At 40.6% G+C, this 20,643-nt stretch overlaps 1 protein-coding gene across 8 annotated transcripts in view; it reads left to right on the forward strand.

Annotated features, from left to right (window-relative positions):
- Frmpd4 (FERM and PDZ domain containing 4) overlaps positions 1 to 20,643 on the forward strand; it is a 642,821-nt gene that overhangs the window by 580,053 nt on the left and 42,125 nt on the right. For all 8 annotated transcript variants that reach the window (NM_001434013.1, NM_001434010.1, NM_001434011.1 and 5 more), the window contains 2 exon segments: positions 10,169 to 10,214; positions 18,807 to 18,911. In NM_001434013.1, the coding sequence (NP_001420942.1) occupies positions 10,169 to 10,214; positions 18,807 to 18,911 (151 nt within the window).

Here is a 20,643-nt window from a genome sequence, read left to right on the forward strand (position 1 = left end):
GCAAATATGCTGCTTGGTCTTCATGCAGATCCCCAACAACTGTGTTGAGGGAGCTGTCCTTGACTCTGTTGCTTACCTATGGATCCTGTCCCCTAACTGGATTGCCTTGTCTGGCCTCAGTGGAAAAGAATGAGTAGGCTTAGATTTTTCATAACATACTTTAATAAGGGTTCTTAAAATGCTTAAACTTCCCTTCTAGCCCACCCACCAGAGGTAGTAGGCAAGAAAGACTAATAGGATACGAGGTAAATGAAGGTGTTTAGAAATAGTTCTTTGGGTCAATTCCCATCTTCATTGTTAGGATATCAGCAGTTCAGCCTACTAGCAAACCACCAAACACGAATCAGCAGCTGCCATCTAGTCCACAAGGCAGACACCACATATAAATTAGCAGCAGCAGCAGCTTAATTCAGAATAACCTAAAAGACTCCAACTGATCAGCAAGAGTATGTAGAAGCAGTAAGAATCCACTGGAATATCAAAAGTTCTTTGGTGGATTACTCTCTATGAAGTCATAACAAGTGAAAATCAGCAGCATGATGTAAGGCAAACCAACACAAGACCATAGTCATCAGAGAAAAGTAGTAAGGCAAAACAAGGCAAACCAAAGCACAAGCCTTGTCCTACCATCTGTGGTCCTATTTATATTCTTTATATTCTTTACATTCTTTCACATGTCTGATTCAACAAAACATCCACTCACCTGTGTCTGCTTCAGCACAACATCCTCTCACCTGTGTCTGCCCCAGCAAAACACCATTATGACTAATTTAGTCTCCAAAGAAACCAGAAAATTTTACTTCAAGGATGTGCCTAGTCCTGTAATGACTTGAAGTGCCAAGGCGGCTTAGTAATGATGATGTACCTTCCCCTCCTCAGAAGTGAAAGGGAGGGGATGGGAGAGGGGCCATGTGAGGTGGAACTGGCAGGAGAGGGGGCACTGTGATAAGAATGTAAAGTGAATAATTATATTAATTAATGGAAAAATGGCAAGGTTCTTCACCTTCCTTGCTGACATCTACATAATCACATCTAATGAAACTACACAAGGCATATTATTGTGCTGGGTGGCCCAAACACGACTCAAAGGACAAGGCTTCTGTCAAAGAAATAACAGGAATAGAGAATAAATTTGGCAAAGGTGGTCTAGGGGGGTTAATTTGAATTTTTCCTCAAAGGACAACACTCTGATTCATGTATTCAAATGAGGTTTTTTAATTTTGAGAAATTTGTACATAAACAATGTATCTACAACAGTCTCACCCATCTCCAACACATCAAGCCCCTCTGTGTCTCCTACACAATGATATTTTGTTTAATTACTATTGTGTACACACAAAGACACACACACACACACACAATCTAATGAGTGCCGTTAGAGTTGCCCCTACATACAAGTGTCCAGAGCTAACCACTTGGTACAGCCTATGCAGGAGCTTAGTCTTGGATGCAATCAATTTTTCCTCTCTCAGCAGCTATTAAATATCTATAGCTTTTCATCTAGGTCTTGGGCTACGTGGAATATTCCCTGTCGACATTGGCAAGTCAACATTTTAACCAACCCTGACATGTAAAAAAATGGCACTAAAACTTGAAATTACTCCACAAAAGTAGAAATTTTTGTTGGAACTTATTATGAAATACTTCTCTAAATGTGCTTCTGCCTGGATGTTTAAAAGCCTCAAGCTATTTTAGGCCTTCCTAAAAAGAGGTTATCTGCTTGCTTGAATGTTCGCTCTTCCATTACTGATTCTATCTTTCTGCTGAAACAATTTTAAAGTGGCTTATATTTTACCCTAGGATTATATTATTTGGAATATTAAGGAATACAAAATATTGTGTCGTTAAATTTTCTTCCCTGGCAGGTTATAATTAAATAATGACTAGATGAGGAAAAAAAACAAAGGAGAAACATATCTCCAGTCTTAATGACAAATAACATTTTATAATACTTCATTTCAATTTAGATAACTGCTTGCCATAAATTGTGAAATTGAAAATCAATCTAGGTTGTGTTTTAGGCAAATTATAGAACATTCCAACATGCACAAAGATTTTTAACACAATGAACACATTTTTAAATGTTTCCTATTGTCAAATTAACAAGGTGTAATGATCAATGCTTGTTGTGGTTATTGGCAGGAAAATAAATCTCTATAAGGGGAAGTCATAGGTAGAAATTGCTCTTAAGATACTTAAATTTGGTGCTTAGTATTGTCGACTTGCTAGAATCTAGAATCATCGGAGAGAAGGGGCTTCTGGGTCTGCCTAGGGACACATATCTTGATTGCATTAATTGAACTGGGAAGACTTTACCAGTGTGGGCAGCACCATTCCCTGGCTAGACTCCTAGACTAGAAAACAGGAAAAAGGAGCAGAGGATTTAGCATGCTTCATTGCTTTCTTCTTTCTGCTGTGATGCCTTGCGACCAGCTGCCTCAAGCTCCTCTCTATTACTGTTTTAACTTCCCTGCAACAATGGACTGGGACTGGGTTCTTGAACTGTGAGACAAAATAAGTTCTTGTTTCCCTTAGCATAATGGCTTGAATGAGAGGACCACCCCCCACCCCAATAGTCATGGGTATTTGGAGACTTAGTCTTGGAGACTTAGTCAGCAGTTGATTGCACTGTTTAGGCAATTTAGGAGGTGTGGAGGTGTTGAAGGAAGTATGTCACTAAATATAAGTTTTGAAAGCTTAAATACCCATGCCATTTAGATGTGCGTGCACATGCGCGCGCACACACACATACATATATATTGCATATATAGGATATATATTGTATATATAGGATATATATATATATGTGTGTGTGTGTGTGTGTGTGCATATGTATAGTGCTTATGGTTCTACTTGTGAACCCTTACCTTGCTGCTCCTGTAGTCATACATGCCATGTCCCCTACCATTACAAACTTATCCTTCTAGAACCATAAGCCCAAATGAACTCTTTCTTCTTTAAGTTGCCTTTGTCATAGCGTCTTACCATGACAAGAGGAAAAGAAACTAATATACTTATGTTGCTTTTTTGAAAGTGTTTTATCACAGCAACTGGAAAAGAAACTAAGACACTTGGTCACAGGTCCTCCTTTATCATCCTGGCAGACAGAATATAAGACAGCTAAGATCCTTACCTCTTTGTAGTCATATCATTATGTATTCCATTATACTCTTTACATCACTGGGCCCACAACTTGTTTCCAACCAACAGAATACAGTAAAAATCATTTCACTTCCATAATGATGCTACATAAGATTGCAGCTATCACATCACTGGCTCTCTTTAGCAGGCTTTGGTGAAAAACTTAGCCCTGTTGAATTAACATTTCTAATGTCCGCAAATGTGTGGTATCATCAGCAACAGGGCCTTATCATCTACTTTTCACAGGCAACCAAGGGACATGGCAATAGCTTGCCATGTTATGGGTGCCTGTGGGCCTTTTTTATTGATACTCATAAAGAGGTAACCAATGCCTGACACTGAGGTTTTCTGGCACTGTGTGTTCTAGGAATATCTTTGTTCATCCATATGTGATACCTCTGTTTATTCTCCCTGTAAATGTACTTTAATTAACCCAAAAACTAGTAGAGTGTTGCTACAAAGTTTAGTAAACCTTAGTTAAGGTTAACTTACCAGTTTCCCTCATTTCTTCCATCTCTACATAAATCTTTGCTCGCCATACTCTCCTAGTCTGTATTTTGGATATCTCATGTATTTCTATTATCATATTTGTGAGATCTCAGTTTGCCATGCAGCATTTTCATGCTTACTCCATGCTGGTTAACAATTCTCCATTCCTCTCCTTTTTCCCTTCCCCATCACTGCTCCTTGATTGAAACCTTCTCCCCTACCCCATACTCCCCTTCTCTAGTTTTGCTGTGCCTATATTCTCCTTCTTATGCATTACCTATATCAATGGCCCATTTTGAGGTTCCTAGCTTCCACATATATGCTACTTTAACCCCATCCCCAGAAACCCCCTAAGAGTTGAAGCTAGAAGAAGCTCTTAAGAGGTATAACATGTGGTACTTATTTTGTGGGGATGGGATGACTTCAGTCTTTATGACGGTTTTCTTTTTTTTTTTCCGTTTTTTCTTTATTAACTTGAGTATTTCTTATTTACATTTCGAGTGTTATTCCCTTTCCCGGTATCCGGGCAAACATCCCCCTCCCCCTCCCCTTCCTTATGGGTGTTCCCCTCCCAACCCTCCCCCCATTGCCGCCCTCCCCCCCATAGTCTAGTTCACTGGGGGTTCAGTCTTAGCAGGACCCAGGGCTTCCCCTTCCACTGGTGCTCTTACTAGGATATTCATTGCTACCTATGAGGTCAGAGTCCAGGGTCAGTCCATGTATAGTCTTTAGGTAGTGGCTTAGTCCCTGGAAGCTCTGGTTGCTTGGCATTGTTGTACATATGGGGTCTCGAGCCCCTTCAAGCTCTTTCAGTCCTTTCTCTGATTCCTTCAACGACGTTTTTCATTTCTACCCATTTATTTACAATTTGTTGCTTATACCTGAGCAACGATTTCATTGTATATTTGAACCACAATTCATTAACCATTTGTAAATCTACAGGCATCTGGATTGATTCCATTTCCTAGCTATTATGACTAGAGAAGCAATGAAAATGGATGTACAAGAATCTCAAAGACATATGGGGCTACCCAGGAGTAATGTAGCTGGGTCATATTGTAATTCTATTTCTTATTTGTTTTTGAGAAACCTCAATATGCATTTCCAGAGTGGCTAGACTAGTTTACAGTCCCGCCAGCAGTGTATAAGAGGTCCACTCTCACCAATATCCACGAACCAATTTGTTGCCATATTCCGTGGTGGTGGTGGTGGGGGCGTCAAATGAACTTTCAATCTGTGTTTCCCTAATAACTAAGAAAAATAGAAAGCTCTTAAAACAGTTTCCCTGCCATTTGCACTTTGTCTTTAGAAAGCTTCCTAATAAGGCCTACAACCCTGTTTTTAATTAGATTTCTTGTTTTCTTGATATTCAGGATTTTAGTATCATATATATGTATATGAACTTTCTAAGTAGGACTCTAACAGCACAGGAAATAATGATAACAACTGACTCACCAAATCTCATGGTACTGAAAAGGCTCAGGACAGCAAAGGGAAATGTCAGTGGAGGAGGAGGGCAGCAAACAGACTTTGAGAAAATGTTTTCCAACCAGACATCAGACAGAGGGATATGTGTATAGGTATACGTATATTTTATATGCTAACCCTCTGTCAGATTATCCAACAGAAGAATATATATGTATACGATACCTTACATATGTATGCAATATATGTATGTATTCTATATACTAACCCTCTGTCAAGTGTACATCTAGAAAATATTTTCTCTCCTATTGGCTCATCCTCTCCTCCATTGACAGTTCCCTTTGCTGTAGAGAGAACTTTTAGCATCATGAGATCCACTTTGTCAGTTATTGTTCTTATTTCCTGTGCTGTTTGAGTCCGCTTTAGAAGGTCCTCACCTGTGTTTTTAAAGCAAAGTGTACCCCCTACTTTTTCCTCAGTGAGAGTCTTTGTCCAGTGAGTCATTTACTCCCAACAACTGATACAGTAGATCTGTGAATGTCAGCTCCCCTGAGCAGCCTGAGTGACTAACTATCCTAATACTAAGTGCTGTTTTCAAGGAAAGCACTTCTTCCATGCACTGCCTCATCCTTTACTGCATGCATTGTCTGATGAGGTGCAATGATCTCTGAAAATATTTTATGTAGTGTGTGTGAGGAGGGGTCGTGTACTGAGGTGCATGTGGGAGGGTCAGTTGACAAATATTCTGACCTGGTTCTTGTCTTTGACCTTGGTGAGGCACTCCTTGTTTCTGCTGCTGCACCATGTATTCTAGGCTGGCTGGCATGCAGAATTCTGGAAAACTGTATCTAACTCTTATCTCTGCATCTGACTTTGTTATATCAGTTCCATGAACCCATATAACATGAACTTGGGTCTCCAGATTAGTGCAAATGCATGACTTTATCCATTCAGCCATCTCCCCAGTGCCCTATGCTCTGATCATCAGCCTTCAATCTTGTATTCATGTTTCCATTCCTCCTCAAAGTTCCTGTTTGTCCTGCTTGGAGTCTGGGAAACCTGCAGATCATTAAGGAACATCATAGATGGTGTTTTCTTTGTCTTCCAACACTCTTTTCTAGCTTCAATTCTTTGGAAATGTAAAAAGCTGGACAGAGTGGTGACATAAAAGACAGAGAATTCTGCCTTCATTGGCAGTGGTATAACTGAACACTGGTTTCCTGTATCCATTGATTAGATCCATCATTGGTTCCTGTGGGTGCTTTTTCTGGACTCCTGAGTGACTTCTCTGTTGAGACTGTACTTGTAGTCTCCTTCGGTCAGACTAAACCTCAGGGCTGCTATGCTAGAGTAGCTCAGCTTTCACATATTTCTTCTAAGGCTGTCTTACCCGCCTAGGTTTAGCAGCTAAGTTATTGGGGAGCCTTCATAAAATGGTCTGATCCCACCCTGACACTGCCTTAAATTATTTGCCTCAGGTATCTCACTTCAGTGGAAGGGCAGGAATCTCACAAATGTTGCTTCTGCTCTCTGGGCGTTTGCTGCTTCAAATGTCTCTCCCCATTACCTGTTTTAGGTTTTTTTAGGAAAACAAAATGATAGACTGCAAAGAGAGTAAAGGGTTAATGTTACAAATTCTGGTTCTCAACATTCCTGGTTCATGTCTCACAGCACCCTCCCCTTCGCCTGTGGAGATGACTAGTGTCTATTGGCATGGGACCCCACTAAAGCTGTCTAAATCCATTTTGACATCCTTTAACACATGAACACATACCGATCTGATTGTCTTTCTTTTTCTTTCTTCCTAAGATTGGGTTAAGAATCCTAGGGGATCTGATCTGCAGTGGAGTTAATTCTTCTTGTCTGGCAGGTGATGATTAAGTACTTACAGATGAGAGAAAACAGAGGTAAAAGCTCTTCCCTTGAATGATGATAGATATCACACTGAGAAATTTTACATCAATTATTTTATTTCTAATGGAGCATCACCCAGGAAATGACAGAGTCAAGATTGTTCAGAGACTCAGTCTATCTGCATCCTGTACTCAGGTCTCCTGACTCCTAGCTCTCTTAATTGCCCTGTCTTCTCGGCTTAATGCTGGAGAGAGGGAATCTGATTGGTTGATTACAACATCCCCATACAATTAACTGGTCTTAAAGGATGGGTTCTTAGGATGCTTTGCCAAATACTGGGGTCTCTGGGAGCAAGTTGGGCAGAATAGGCCAAAGAGAGTAGATGAGTCTGACTTTGCTGCCACACTTGAGAATCCCAATAATTTATGTGAATGGATTCGCTTTTTAATAGACTATAAATTTGAAATTAAATAAAGCAGCATTCCATAGTTTTGTTTATCTACTAGAATTGAGTAACTATTTTAGAATCTACTTGTTTATGCAGAGTTCTAACTAACCATTGTTTGATGATTTCATACACACACACACACACACACACACACACACACACACAGATTGGATCCTGGGGATTCATCTTCTGGGACCAGCCAATTATATGTGAATGTTGGAACTAGCCAATCAGATTTCCTCTCCCCAGCATTAAGATGAGAACATGTTGATAAAACATGTTTTCCTTCCCAACTTCAGATGTTCTTTTTTTTTCAACCCCAGAACCTACTTAGGACCGTGACTATGTGCATGATATAGTGCCACCTACTGCAATACCCTCTCAAAGTGGCATCCTTGAAGAAAACTGACTCTCCACCTGCCTGCCAGCAGTCACCTGCCGATAGCTCTCTAGCTAGGGGTGGGATTTCATGAACCACCCTGATCATCAATACTGGGATTTTGGCTGGCTTGATCATGTGCAGGTCTTACATGTGCAGTCACGATTGTGCAGAAACCTTGTGTCCAGGAGACACCATTTCACTGTAGTCATCCACCACCTCTGGCTTACATGATTTCTGACCTGTCTTCTGTAATTATTCCTGAGCCTTGATATGGGGGAGGGGGATACGGTGTGATATTTCAAGCTGAGCTCTCCACAGTCTTTTATTCTCTTCACAAGAAGCAGTGGCGGGTGTCTGTGTTAATCACCATCTACTTCAAAAAGAAGCTTCTTTAGTAAGGTTGAGAGATACACTGATCTATGGGTATTGTTTTATTATTTGTGTGCATGTGTATATATGTGTTGTTGACATGTGTGTGAGTGCTCTTGTGGATAAAGGTATACATGTGTTGTGTGAATGTGTATGTAGGTCAGGTGTCTCCTCAAGAACTTCTCTTTTTTTGAGATATGGTCTCTTTCATTGTTCTGGAACTCTCCAAAAAGCCTAGGCTGTATGGCCAGTGAGCCTCAGGAATCTACATGTCTCTCCTTCCCCAGTGCTAGGATTACAAGCATGTACCACTAACCTGCTGGAGAGAGGAGGGTAGGGTGGGAGGGGGAAAGGGAAAGAGGGAAGGGGAGACAGAGACAGAGAGAGGGAGGAAGAGATTGAGCGATTACTGGGCTTTGAACTCAGTATTTTATGCTTGCTCATTAAACACATTATTTACTAAGCTGTCTGCTCATCTCTATATTGCACTTCTTATCTGTAGAATGTGTATTTTTTCCTTTGACCAAGAAGTAAAAACTAAGCTGTACTCCTTTCCTCCTCTTTGTGTTACTTTCTGCCTATTTGCTTTTGATCTGCTACCCCTGAAATGGATACCCCTTACACATCCAGCCTGTCACCACCACACATTCCAATGCAAACAGCATTGTTGTCTACAATTCCTTAAAAGAGAAAGCCAGAATTCCTTTGTAAAGCAAAGCTAGGATGCTTTTATAAACCACCAAGCCTGACCTAATGATCCGTAATGGCTCCACCCCACAGCCCCCAGTAGTACACAATCCTTTCTCACACCCACTGAAACCTGGCTTGATTATACACTGCTGCTCTGCCTACTGCAGTTCTTGGGCACTCCGCCAGCCTCAAAAAGTGAGGAATTGTAGCAGTTGTCAGGCTGACAGCACCGTGCTCTCCACCTGTCAGTATTATCAGCATCAGGAGTGTTCTGCTTGTTCCTGGAGTTGTAGATCTAGATCCCCTTCTCATTCCGACCACCTCTCTTTTTCCCTGCCACACTCTCTAGCTCAAGGTACATGCATTCATCTCCTAGGAGTCAATAGATCACAGTATGACAATGCAGAATGAGTGTGCTCACCCCCAGTTGCACGAGTGTTAGAAATGCGATTTGCAGTGGTTTCTCCACGGGAACAGAATTCGCCTTATTCATTTGGCCAATAAATCACAAAAAATGGGTAATTCATTGGAACCTGAAGTAGAAAAAATCAACTCTTCTTTGGCAAAATAGCAAGTGGTTTTTATTTAAAATTTGAAAAAAAAAAGGAAGGAAGACAATATTATAACCCATAATGTGATTTTTTTTTCTTCAAGGGTTTGGGTTACTTTGAGGAAATTAAATAAGCCATTCTAGTCCATTGTTCTGCTCTAGCTGTGAAGTGCTTCCTACTGTGAACACAATTTCCCAATTGTTGCCTGTCAGAAATACTTAGCAGCTCTGGTCCTGGGCATTTCACGATCTGAGTTGTGCAATATGAGGAACAATGGTTGGCAGTGTTACCGTTTTAAAGTAAACAACCTTCAGGGACGTTTCTCTTCCATGAAGCTTTTTCTGAGAACACATTTCATGCATTGAGAGAATGTTTTAAAATACCTCCCCTCAAAGAAATCAACAGAAATTTTCAGGCAGCAGAGAAAAGTAAGCTATAGGAAAATCAGAAAGGGAGAAGCGATTTTCAGAACCAAGTGCTATCTAGAGGCTCATTGAGTTCGGTGCTTCTAAAATCATTCTTCCCTCACCAAGTTTGATTCTGAGGCCCCATTTTTGTTTTTGTTCATACAAATCAGATGGCTGGTAAGAAACGCCTAGGAAGCTGTGAATTTTATGGTTTGTTGCACTCAGGAAACACTTGATTGGGAGTTTCTCTGTGCTCTGAAACCCTCTTCTGAGCTGTTTCATTTACTCTGCCCTGGTAGCTTAAGGAACATTGGGCAACACACCATACACATTTCCTCTTGAAAGAAAACGGCCCCTTCTTGAGACAGTGCTTTGCACGTTAGGTAAATCTGTTGGTTTTTCTCTCTTACAGGAGCTGCAAAGAATCGATTCTGTTCACTGTCATCCAGCCTTATCCTGTAAGTGTTCTCTGAGAAAAAGTGCCACTCAAAGTTCTGGTCTCCTCAACCCACTCGAAGAAAGCCACCCGGATGAATAACAGTGGAGACAAATAACATGTGTTCCCAATGCAAGCTGAAACAATCTTGATCATTTCTATTGTGTTCTGTGTTACAAAAACCATTCATTGGCCTGAAAAGTACCACACTCCCTAAATATCCTGAAAGACCATCAACTCTGCAGGCCTGTGAGCATTTCACATCTGCAACTAATACAAAACCCAAGACTCTCTTGTTTGCCAGCTTCAGAATCGCAAGTCTCATGGGAATATCTAATTACAGGAAGTTGTGTGAAAGTTTCATTCTTGTCCCCATCTAATTATTTTGGTAGAGAACTGGATAATTAAGGCCGCTTCAAGGATGGATGAGAGCGATGCCATAGTCAGAATTCAAGTTCAGATACCTCGGTTAAGAGAGAGTAACTGATTACAATCATACTGCTTTCGTTTCTTACATTTTTGGTTCTCTGTGACTTGGTTTCATGTATCTCAGGCTGGTCTAAATTTGCCATCTAGTCCAAGGATGACCTTGAACTTCTGACCCTCCTATGTGTACCTCTAGTGCTGGGATTAAGAGAATTCATCACAACATCCAGTTTATAAAGTACTGAGAATTGAACCCAGGGCCTTGCCCTGTTCTAGACTAGCACACTACCAACTGAGCTACAACCTCAAACCCAGTTCAAAACCAATTCTAAAAAAAAAAAAATCATAATCTTCATGGTATGGAATTCACTGTTTTTACATGTGTAATTTAAAGGTCTTTGCAAAACAGTGAAGTATGCAATTACCACCATAGTACAATTTCAGAATGCTCCGTCATCCCTCTCTATTTCCTGATTTTCACTTCAAATTCATCTATATTCATACCATCCAGCCCAGACAACTGCTCAACTTTCTCTGTATCTATAGGCTTATTGTTACTTGTAAAGGTCATACACTCACAAGATCCCAAGGAAAATGTCTTTACATCCAGTATCTTGTTGGGCATTTTGTAGACAGGCAGAAAACCTAACCAGCATAGCTTCCGTGCTTGATGTTCACAGAATAATATGTATATTCCAAGTACAGTGTAATTGCTGTATGCTGTTTTTACTCCCGTCTCTCAAATTTACATTTTTTCCTTGAATTTCTCTCTTTACTTTGCAATATCTTAAAAACATATGATAAGAACATTTTTATTAACTACTTTGCTTACATTTCAAATGTTATCTCCCGTCCTGGACTCCCCTCCATGAACCCATCACCCCTTCTCCCTCCCCTTTGACTCTAAGAGGGTGCTACCCCACCTACCCTCCCATTTATGCCTCATGCCTCTATTATTCCCCTTCTCTGGGTCATAAAGCTTCAACAGGAACGAGCACCTCCCCTCCCACTGATGCCAGATGAGGCAGTCCTCTGCTACATATGCAGCAAATGCCATGGACCTGCCCGTGCATACGCTTTGGTTGATGGTTTAGTCCCTGACAGCTCTGATGTTGTTGTTTTTCCTATAGGGTTGCAATCCCTTTCACCTCCTTCAGTCCTTTTCTAACTCTTCCACTGGGGTCCCGGGCTCTATCCAATGGCTGGCTGTGAGTATCTACATCTGTCTTAGTCAGGTGCTGGCAGAGCCTTTCAGAGGACAGCCATACCAGGCTCCTGTCTACAAGTACATCTTGGCATTACCAATAGTGTCAGGGTTTGGTATCTGCAGATGGGATGGATCCCAAGGTGGGACAGTATCTGGGTGGCCTTTCCTTCAACCTTTGCTCCATTTTTGTCCCTGCATTTTTTTTAGACAAGGACAATTTTGAGTTAATGTATTTTAGGTGAGTGGGTAGGCCCATCCCTCCACTGGGGGCCATGTCTACCTACTGGATGCAGTCTTCAGGTTCTATTTCCCGGCTGTGTCTAATGTCATCCCCATTGGATCCTGAGACCCTCTCAAATCCCTGAGGTCTGGGACTGTCTACTGGTTCCCCAAGTTCCCCACACTTCACTACTACTTATTTCTATTCATTCCCCTGTCCCTCTGGACTTCTTTCCTGTCTCTTCCCATGCCTGGCCATGCCTCTTGCCACCCCCCTTTCCACCTTTATTACTTCGGTCTGATTCTTTTTACATTGTATACTCCTGTTTTTATTCATGCACAAAAAGTAGAAGAAAGGAAAAGGGTTATTTGGCATTCGAGTTCAAATAGAACCTAATAGGTTAGAGTTAAGATTAGGGTTAGGGTTAGAGCTTAACTCTTGTGCAACCGAGTTTCCATGACTTGTTAATGCAGAAATATTCCTTCCTGTCAGTGTACTTTGATTTGATTATCTGGTTTCTTTTTCAGAGTTCAGTGACTGCTTTTTCTTCCTTGAAAGTTAATGTTTAGCTAAGGCACTCAGGAAAAAATACTGGACACACTTTTGGCCAGTAGCTACTCTTTTCTCCGTTCTTACCCTAGCCAATCATCGAAGGTGAATTGTCATCTTGAACTTGCAGTTGACTATCCTTCCTTCCTATGATGCCTACCATGCTTTTCACTCCCCCTATCCCCTCTGGCCAGCCAAATTCTTCCCACCTTTCAAGGTTCAGCTTCGATTGTAAATGCTACCAGATGATTTCATGTTCTGACACTGCTGACATTTCGGAATTGGATCCTTTACCACAAGTTTTGCCACTGAAAATTATTTGCAGATATTTCCAAATGTCCCTTTGAAATAAAACTGTCCCAAATTGAGGACTAGTCTACTACCTTAATGTCCCTCCTTACTGCTTCAAAGTGACTTTTTCCTCCTCTGAACCATGGATATGAATACTCTGAAGGTACTGAAATAAGTATACTTGGTAGACAGAGATGAGCAGGTGAGAGAAGAGACCTTTTACTTCTGTTTTTATATTGGGATTTTCCTTCTAGCTTGCTTCTTTAAAATAATAAATCTGGCCACAGTAGGCTGTAATCTCAGCACTTGAGAGGATGAAGTAACAGGATTGCTGCAAGTTTGAGGCCAGCCTGGGTACAAAGTGAGACCCTGTCTCAAAACAAATAAACAACAACAAAAACAGGGTTTAATCCATCCTTTTTACAAACAAGACAGAGTCTAAAATGTACAAATTATCCAGTCCAACAAGAGAACAACTATGGATTCGGCTTCTGTCTGAGAAAAATCTATAAATTTCACATTATTACAGCACTTCCATTTCTTTAATAACCGGCAAGCCAAAAATTCTTACGATGCTTGCCTAGCTATTTCATGCTAAGGGCCAACAAAACATACACCCAAGGGTCCCATACACCCAAGAGAAGCTATGCCTTCCTCCTGGAAACTCTGCCACTACAGTTTCCTGAGCTAGCCTATGGTTCACAGCACAAGCCAAGTCCCCTGCCATGTCCCCTGCTAGTCAAACTTCCAAACTGGTTCACCAAGGAATCTTTACTAGGGGACCTTTCTGGATAATCCTCATTAACGCAACTGTGTGTGCTGAGGTATCACTCCTGGAGGGCAGGGTTTGTGTTCTTCATTATGATGGTCAGTCAAGTACCAACCACAAGAAAGGAACAGGAAAACAACATTCTTACAATTGCAGGTCCTAAGGAGATCAAGTCCCTGTTGAGTCCAGAAGTGGGTTGCTTGAAAGGGAGTGGGTTCAACCTAGTAGGTGAGGAAACAGAAAGAAGAGGGGCCAACCGATAAGTACATTTATTGATGGTGAGAGTAGAACACACATGAAAAGTTTCAAAGAGATCTGGGTGTGATGGAATATGCCTATGTATGATGCTGGGACTCCGGAGGCGAACATAGGAAAACCAATAGTTCAAGGCCAGTCTAGGCAATATTTAGCGAGACCGTGTCAAAGAATAAGGAGTTAGGAGGAAGAAGAGAAAGAAAATGTGTAATTCATATTTTTAAACTCCAATAAGTAAAGGTCGGGCTGGATGTGAATAAGATGTTGTGGTAGGAGCACCTCACCACGATTGTGTACCTAGTCGTTGAGACTGGGTGCACACAGCCTGATGTTGGAATGCCGACATCCAGGAAAACAAAAGGTTTCAGTTTATGCCAGTAGTCATTCAGTTAGTGATTGCATGAGATGGCAGATAAATATGCCACCTCCCTCTGTCCTCTGAACATTGTAACTCTGGGGCATATGGTCAGCCTTGCTTCCCAGAAATTCTCAGTAGGAATAAGTTCCAGTTGCCTATAGTGGTGCCTTCCTTAATAAGGAAAACTTTATTAGCTTGTTCCCTCTTTCTGTCTCCTTTCTCTGCATACCTGCCTGCATCCCTTGGAAGCACCTCCCAGATTAGCTGCCAACTCATTAAGCCTTGTCTTAGCATCTGCTTTGTGGAAATTCCAAATCAAGTCACTTCGCAGCTCTAGGCTATGACAAGGTTACAAGCGCTGGCAGCACAAGGCCATATTATGAAGTCTCAGAAATCAATCTTCCTTGTGTTTTTATAAGTTTTTATATTTTTGTTTTTTACTTAAGTGTATGTGTATGAGCCTGCTTGTGTGGTCAAGGCCAAAAGAGGGCAGCAGATCCCCTGGAACTGGACTAAAAAGTGTTTGTAAAGTGCCAGATGTGAGCACTGAGAATGGAAATAGGGTCCTCTGCAGAGGTGCAAGGAATCTTAACCATTAAACCATCTCTCCAACCTTTTATTTCTGTAGGGTCTTTTGTTTGTTTGTTTTGCTTTGTTTGGTTTGGTTTGGTTTGTCAGATACTGTTCTTATCATTTCTAAAAGCCTCCAAATACTTCACTACACTGTAGCCATCTTATCCATAGCAAATTTGGAAAATACTGCATTAATTGATTAGGGGTGAGAAAGCATTGAAATCAACACCAGGAGAATCTCACTATTCTACGTGTTAATTGCTTGTCATTTCTGGCACCTGGTATGAAAGGCCTCTGATCAGTACCTATGGTTGGTGACAGCTAATTCACCAGGATTCTGAGCAGTGCATAGTATATATGTTTTGACTAACAGAGAGAAATATGAGTTCATAATTGCTTTGTACTATCCCATCCATCTGAAACCCTAGTCACCAGAGTAAGCAAGCCACTCTATTGCCAATTATTAGATAACCTTCTTGGAGACTTTTTATGGCTTTTTTTTTCTGCATCAAAACAGCAGTTTCAATTTTTGAGGCATTTCAATTTATTTTATGTGTATGGATGCTTTGCCTGTGAATAGGTCTGCACACCGTGTGCATGTATGAAGTGCTCACGGAGTCTAGAAGAGGGCACCAGATCTCCTGGAACGAAAGTTTAGAGATAGTTGTTTGTTGAGGTTTGGTCTGTTGCTATGTACTGTAATGTTAAATTCTGCACCTGAAATTCTAGCCCTAGAGTGAATTCTCATATTTACAAGCTTTTTTGTGCAAACCTTGATCTTTGGTTTAAAACTAGTGGTTAAATAAAAATGGCTACATCTAATTACAGGAGAGATTAGAGGTGGATGGGCTTTGAGTTACCTGGTTGGGGGTGGAGAAGAAGAACAAGCTGTGAGGAAAATCCCCTTGAGACAACTTAAAGGACAAAAGGTTTGCTTTGTCTCTCAGTTACAGAGCTTTCTTTGTGCAGGCCTCAGCTCCATTGACTCTGGGCACATGGTTGGACAAAGTATCACAGCAGTGGTAGTAGGGACAGACACAGGAACTGTTTACCTCATGGCAAACAGGGAGTAAATAGAGAGAAGAGCCTGGAAAGCAGACCAAACCTTCAAAGACACATCCCCAGTGTTTTCTTGTTGCTGAGGTAAAAGCAGCTTAAAGGAAGAAGGGTCCATCTCAACTCACAGTTTAAAGATACATCATAGCATCGAGACAAGTTGTCTCACTGTGGTCACAGACAGGATGCAGAGAGAGATGCAGGCTCACCTCACTTTCACCTGTCTCTTTTTATTCAGTTCAGGACCACAGTTCATGGTATGATATTGCCCATAAGTCAGGTGGGTCTTCACACTTCAGTGAACCTAATCTAGGTAAACATTCAGACACAGGCTCAAAAGTGTGTCTCCTAGGTATCTCCCGAGCCTGTCAAATTAACAAGCCATATTAAGCATCATAGCAGTGACATATCTCCTCGACCTAAGTTTCTATCACCTCCTCAAACAGCACCACTAGGTTAGGGCCAAGTGTTCAAGACATGAGCCTATAAGGAAATGTCATATAAAAAAACATAACATGGACAAATCATGCTATGTTTTCAAAGAGACTGAGTGATGTCACTCTATTTCTAAAATTCTATCAAGTGATACACATCTCAGGAGTCAGTTCTGATAAGTATACCTTTTAACTGAGGCAAGGAATTGTGTAGATTATTCTAGAAAGATATAGTAAGTTACTAAGTCGAAAAGCCAGGATTCACAGAACTCAAAGTTGTATATATGGTGCCTTGACTGAGTCGAACATTTTATTGCCGAAGAATGCTGGAGGAGTCATGCTTTATTGTGTTGAGGCATCTCAACCTGTAAGTCATGTCTCTTTCGGTGTCTTTATTGCAGCCACTCTAGTTGTGCTAAACTCATTGTGCCAGTGTAAATACTGCTGCTCAGAATCATTAAGGAAGAATAATGTTTCGCCTTCATCTAAAAAATGGCATCTCAAAAGCAAATCAACTCACCACCGTACGATTTGCTCGTTAATCATCACTAAACGTGGCCTAGAATTACACAGACACATCGCTGCAGCACTGCCAGCGTGACTCCTAAAACTCTCCGAGAGCTTGCTGAACACTCGCACTCATTCAGAGTCCCTTCGGAGTTTGGTTTTCTTTACTAAGAGGTCAGCCATTCTCCTCACGTCAGCTTGTTGTTCACATACGAAGTTTCAGAACAAAAATCATCCATTTCTCAAGCCTTCTAAGATGCTGCTCAAGGTCCCAAAGGTGGAAAGAGGGGTACAACTTTAGAAACAGCATTATCTAGTATGGTGCTGCAAACCTTCATTCCAGTGCGAGGAAGGGGAGTCCAGAAGGATTGCAGGCTGAGGGAAGCCTGAGTTATATTTCAAAGTTCAGGTCCTGGAAATTTATAGCAAAGCCCTATTTCAAAAATGAATAAGCAAAAATAATACTCTGACAGTATCAATGCAAAATATCTACCCTCAAACATACATATTTGCCATTGCATATTCTTAACAATGATTGTGTATTGTAATAAAATATTCATGTATTGCGTACAGTATGCCGTTTTCAACTATACAATTCAGCAGTATTAAATGCATCCAAGTTGTATTAAGCATCACTGTTTTCTCATCGCAAAAATGTCTATCACTCCTAAAGGAAATTCTATATCTATTAAACGTTCCTTCCTCCTTTTTCTTCTGCCACTGCTCCAAACTTTCTGTTTCTGAATTTATTCTTCTCACTATTTCACTTAAGCATAATTATATAATATTTGCTCTGATTCTGTCCGATTCTTTAAGTACCACATTTTCAAGATTATAGCACTGATCAGTACTTCATTTTTATAACTGAACAAGATTCTATTTTATGGACATACCATATTTTACATGTCTACTCCATCATTTTAAATAACTTAATTGATTTCCAGAATATGTGTATTTGGTAAGGTTGGGAATACTTTAAATTTTCTCATTACTTAACTTTAAAAAGAGAAGTATGGGTCATGATCACTAGCTTTCTGGCCATGAGATTAATATAATATATATATCAGGTTACGCTTTTATGTAGATTCAAGAATCAGTTACTAGAATGTATGGTGCAAAAGCTTCAAAGCCTGCAGAATAAAGTGCATGCAAATAAGTCTCCACCCCAGGCCACTGACAATATTTGACCACTGTAGTTCACAAACAAGTGACTATCTGATTACCTGTTAAATCCAATGGAGCATGAAGGTTTCTTTCATTTTCTAATCAGTGATGCAGTCAATAGATGGGACAGAGGTCTCTTTCCTTTAAGTTTCACTGAAAAATTACACCAGGATGATTTTCAGACGAATTGAAGTGACCAAGAGCATGCAGGAGGGATCTCTTTCTTCCCAGCACCTTTCTAAGCAGATGCTTCTATTGCACATATAATTTCTGTGGGACAGCTGCAACATTAGTCCCTTAATTCCCACAGAAACAGGGAAGAATCCCCAAATACAATGCACATGTAAGATAAGGAAGACCATGAAGTCTGGAATTCAACTCTAAATTGGGAGTCAAAGTCTCCTCCCCACTCTGCACACTAAGATCCAAGATCACAGATTGCCAGCACAAGGGTGAAGGCCAGCTTATAGAGACATTCAGAAAAAAAAATCTGCCTACTTCTGCATTGCGTTCAGAGCTCTGCATTCAAGGCAAGACTTAAGATGTTTGAAATTGTGAATAGGAAGAACATGGAGCATGCTATGCTTCTGGTCTGGTCACTAAATCAAGGTTATTAATTTACAGTCATGACAGAGTTTCATTCACATCCATAATTTGTATTTTGTCCTTGAATTGGGCATGCACTGAATATTTTACTTTTTAGAAACAATGTTGCATACCTTTGAGGATAAAGATGAAAAATAACTGTCACAAGGTTGGTGTTAGAATGCCAGTAATTCAATAAAAATCTTTCTGTTTCCTCTAGTCTCCCAAATCAGCATTTATTAGTGCTGCTAAAAAGGCAAGATTGAAGTCCAATCCAGTCAAAGTACGCTTTTCCGAAGAGGTCATCATCAATGGTCAGGTGTCGGTGAGTTTTCAACTTATCTGTGTTGTTATGCAGAGAGTCATTGAGCCAGGGGCTTTTTGTTCAAGGCAAGCCAATAATGCTACTAGAATGTTCATTCTGGACATGCTTCTTGTCTTTCACGAGGGTGTCAAGTCTCAAGACTGAAAGGGACTTGCCCTACCACCTCCTTGCCTCTTAGTTCTAAACAACAAGAATAGGATCTAACCGAGTGACTCCTATGTCACTTACTGCATGACACTCACTGCTTTGATCTAGGAGCACTAGCATTGCCTCAGTTATATTTGGTAAAAATGAGCTTCCTTTGAAATTTCTACTTCTTGTGCCAGTTGCCAATTAAGTATGCTTCCTCAGAATAACCTTTTATATATTTGTGAAAAGAATTATGTTTCCCTTGTGTGTGTGTGTGTGTGTTGTGTGTGTGTGTGTCTGTGTGTGTGTGTGTGAATATCAAAGTAGTTAAAAGTACAGATTTCATATATAAAGCAGGAACTAAGAACCCGCAAGTACCTACAAAAAGGTCTTCAGCATAGATAATGCAAAAACCAAGAGGATATTTCATTTTCAACATGTTCCAAAGAAGATAGAAATGTGGGTACTCTCTCATTTTTGGTTTTGGTTTAGGTTTTAGGAAACCGTTACCTAGAGTGCTAATAGCTTTGAAGACCTTGGAGATACCAGATTTTTGTTGTTGAAGGTTATTGGTTCTGATCGGTGTTTGTTTTTCTTGTTTGTTTGTTTTTAATGACTCTATAAGGATACATCTTCATCTGTGATCTGTTTGCTATGGATCACGAACTCTTTTCTGAAGTTAGCCCTGGATGTGGATTGAAAGCTGTGGACATGCATATCCTGGGCAAGGAACTTATGAGTCTTCTTATCACTAACCCAACTTAGGGCTGTCCAACTTGGACACCAGAAAATGAAAATGTGTGATAATTGTCCTTGAGTTGTGATAAAATACCAAGCCTATATATATATATATCTTCAAGGAGAAATGATCTTTGCAGTAGCAGCGTGTTCAGTTCCTGTTCCTTGGGTCTTCATCTTTGGCCTGTGGTAAGGCACAATATAATGGCAGCGAGAATTCTTACAAGCAGAGACTGCTCAGCTCACAACATCCAGGAAAAAGATAGAAATTGAGATAGAGATGGATAGGGAAAGGAAAGAAAGAGAGCAATAGAAAATATGGAGCGAGAAAAGAAGAATCTGTAAAGGGGACCTGATACTTTCTCTCTGTTATTCCATCTAAACTCTTAAGCTATTTGATGACACCGCTTATATTCAGGACAGGTCTTCTCCCCTCTGCCAATCATCTTTGAAAATGTCCTCACAGTACGCCTAGAGGCTCTCAAGCAAAACTAGTTGACAATCAAGATTAAGTATCATGGCAGGTCGATCTGACAAACCGTTGGGGCACTTGTGAGAAAGGTCTGAGGTTGTCCCAGTTAGCCTGTGGGAATTTTGGACTTCCCCATGAACTTGATACACTCCGCTCACTGAAATAGATCTACAGATGTCACCAATTCAGAATCCTGTCCCCCTGTAGAGGAGTGGAGGATTCCAAACATTGAAAAAAGGACAAGTACATCACATCAAAAATTCATCAGAAAATTACCTTTCCACTCCAGGGTTTCTCAGCCTGATGACTGGACATCTAAAGAGAGAATAATAGTCTAGAAGCTGTAGGGATAATGTCATTTCGACCCTGTTTATAACAGAGCTCATATGAGGC

This window comes from Rattus norvegicus, chromosome X (genome assembly GCF_021556685.1).
Source record: "Rattus norvegicus strain SHRSP/BbbUtx chromosome X, alternate assembly SHRSP_T2T, whole genome shotgun sequence".
Taxonomy (NCBI): Eukaryota; Metazoa; Chordata; class Mammalia; order Rodentia; family Muridae; genus Rattus; species Rattus norvegicus.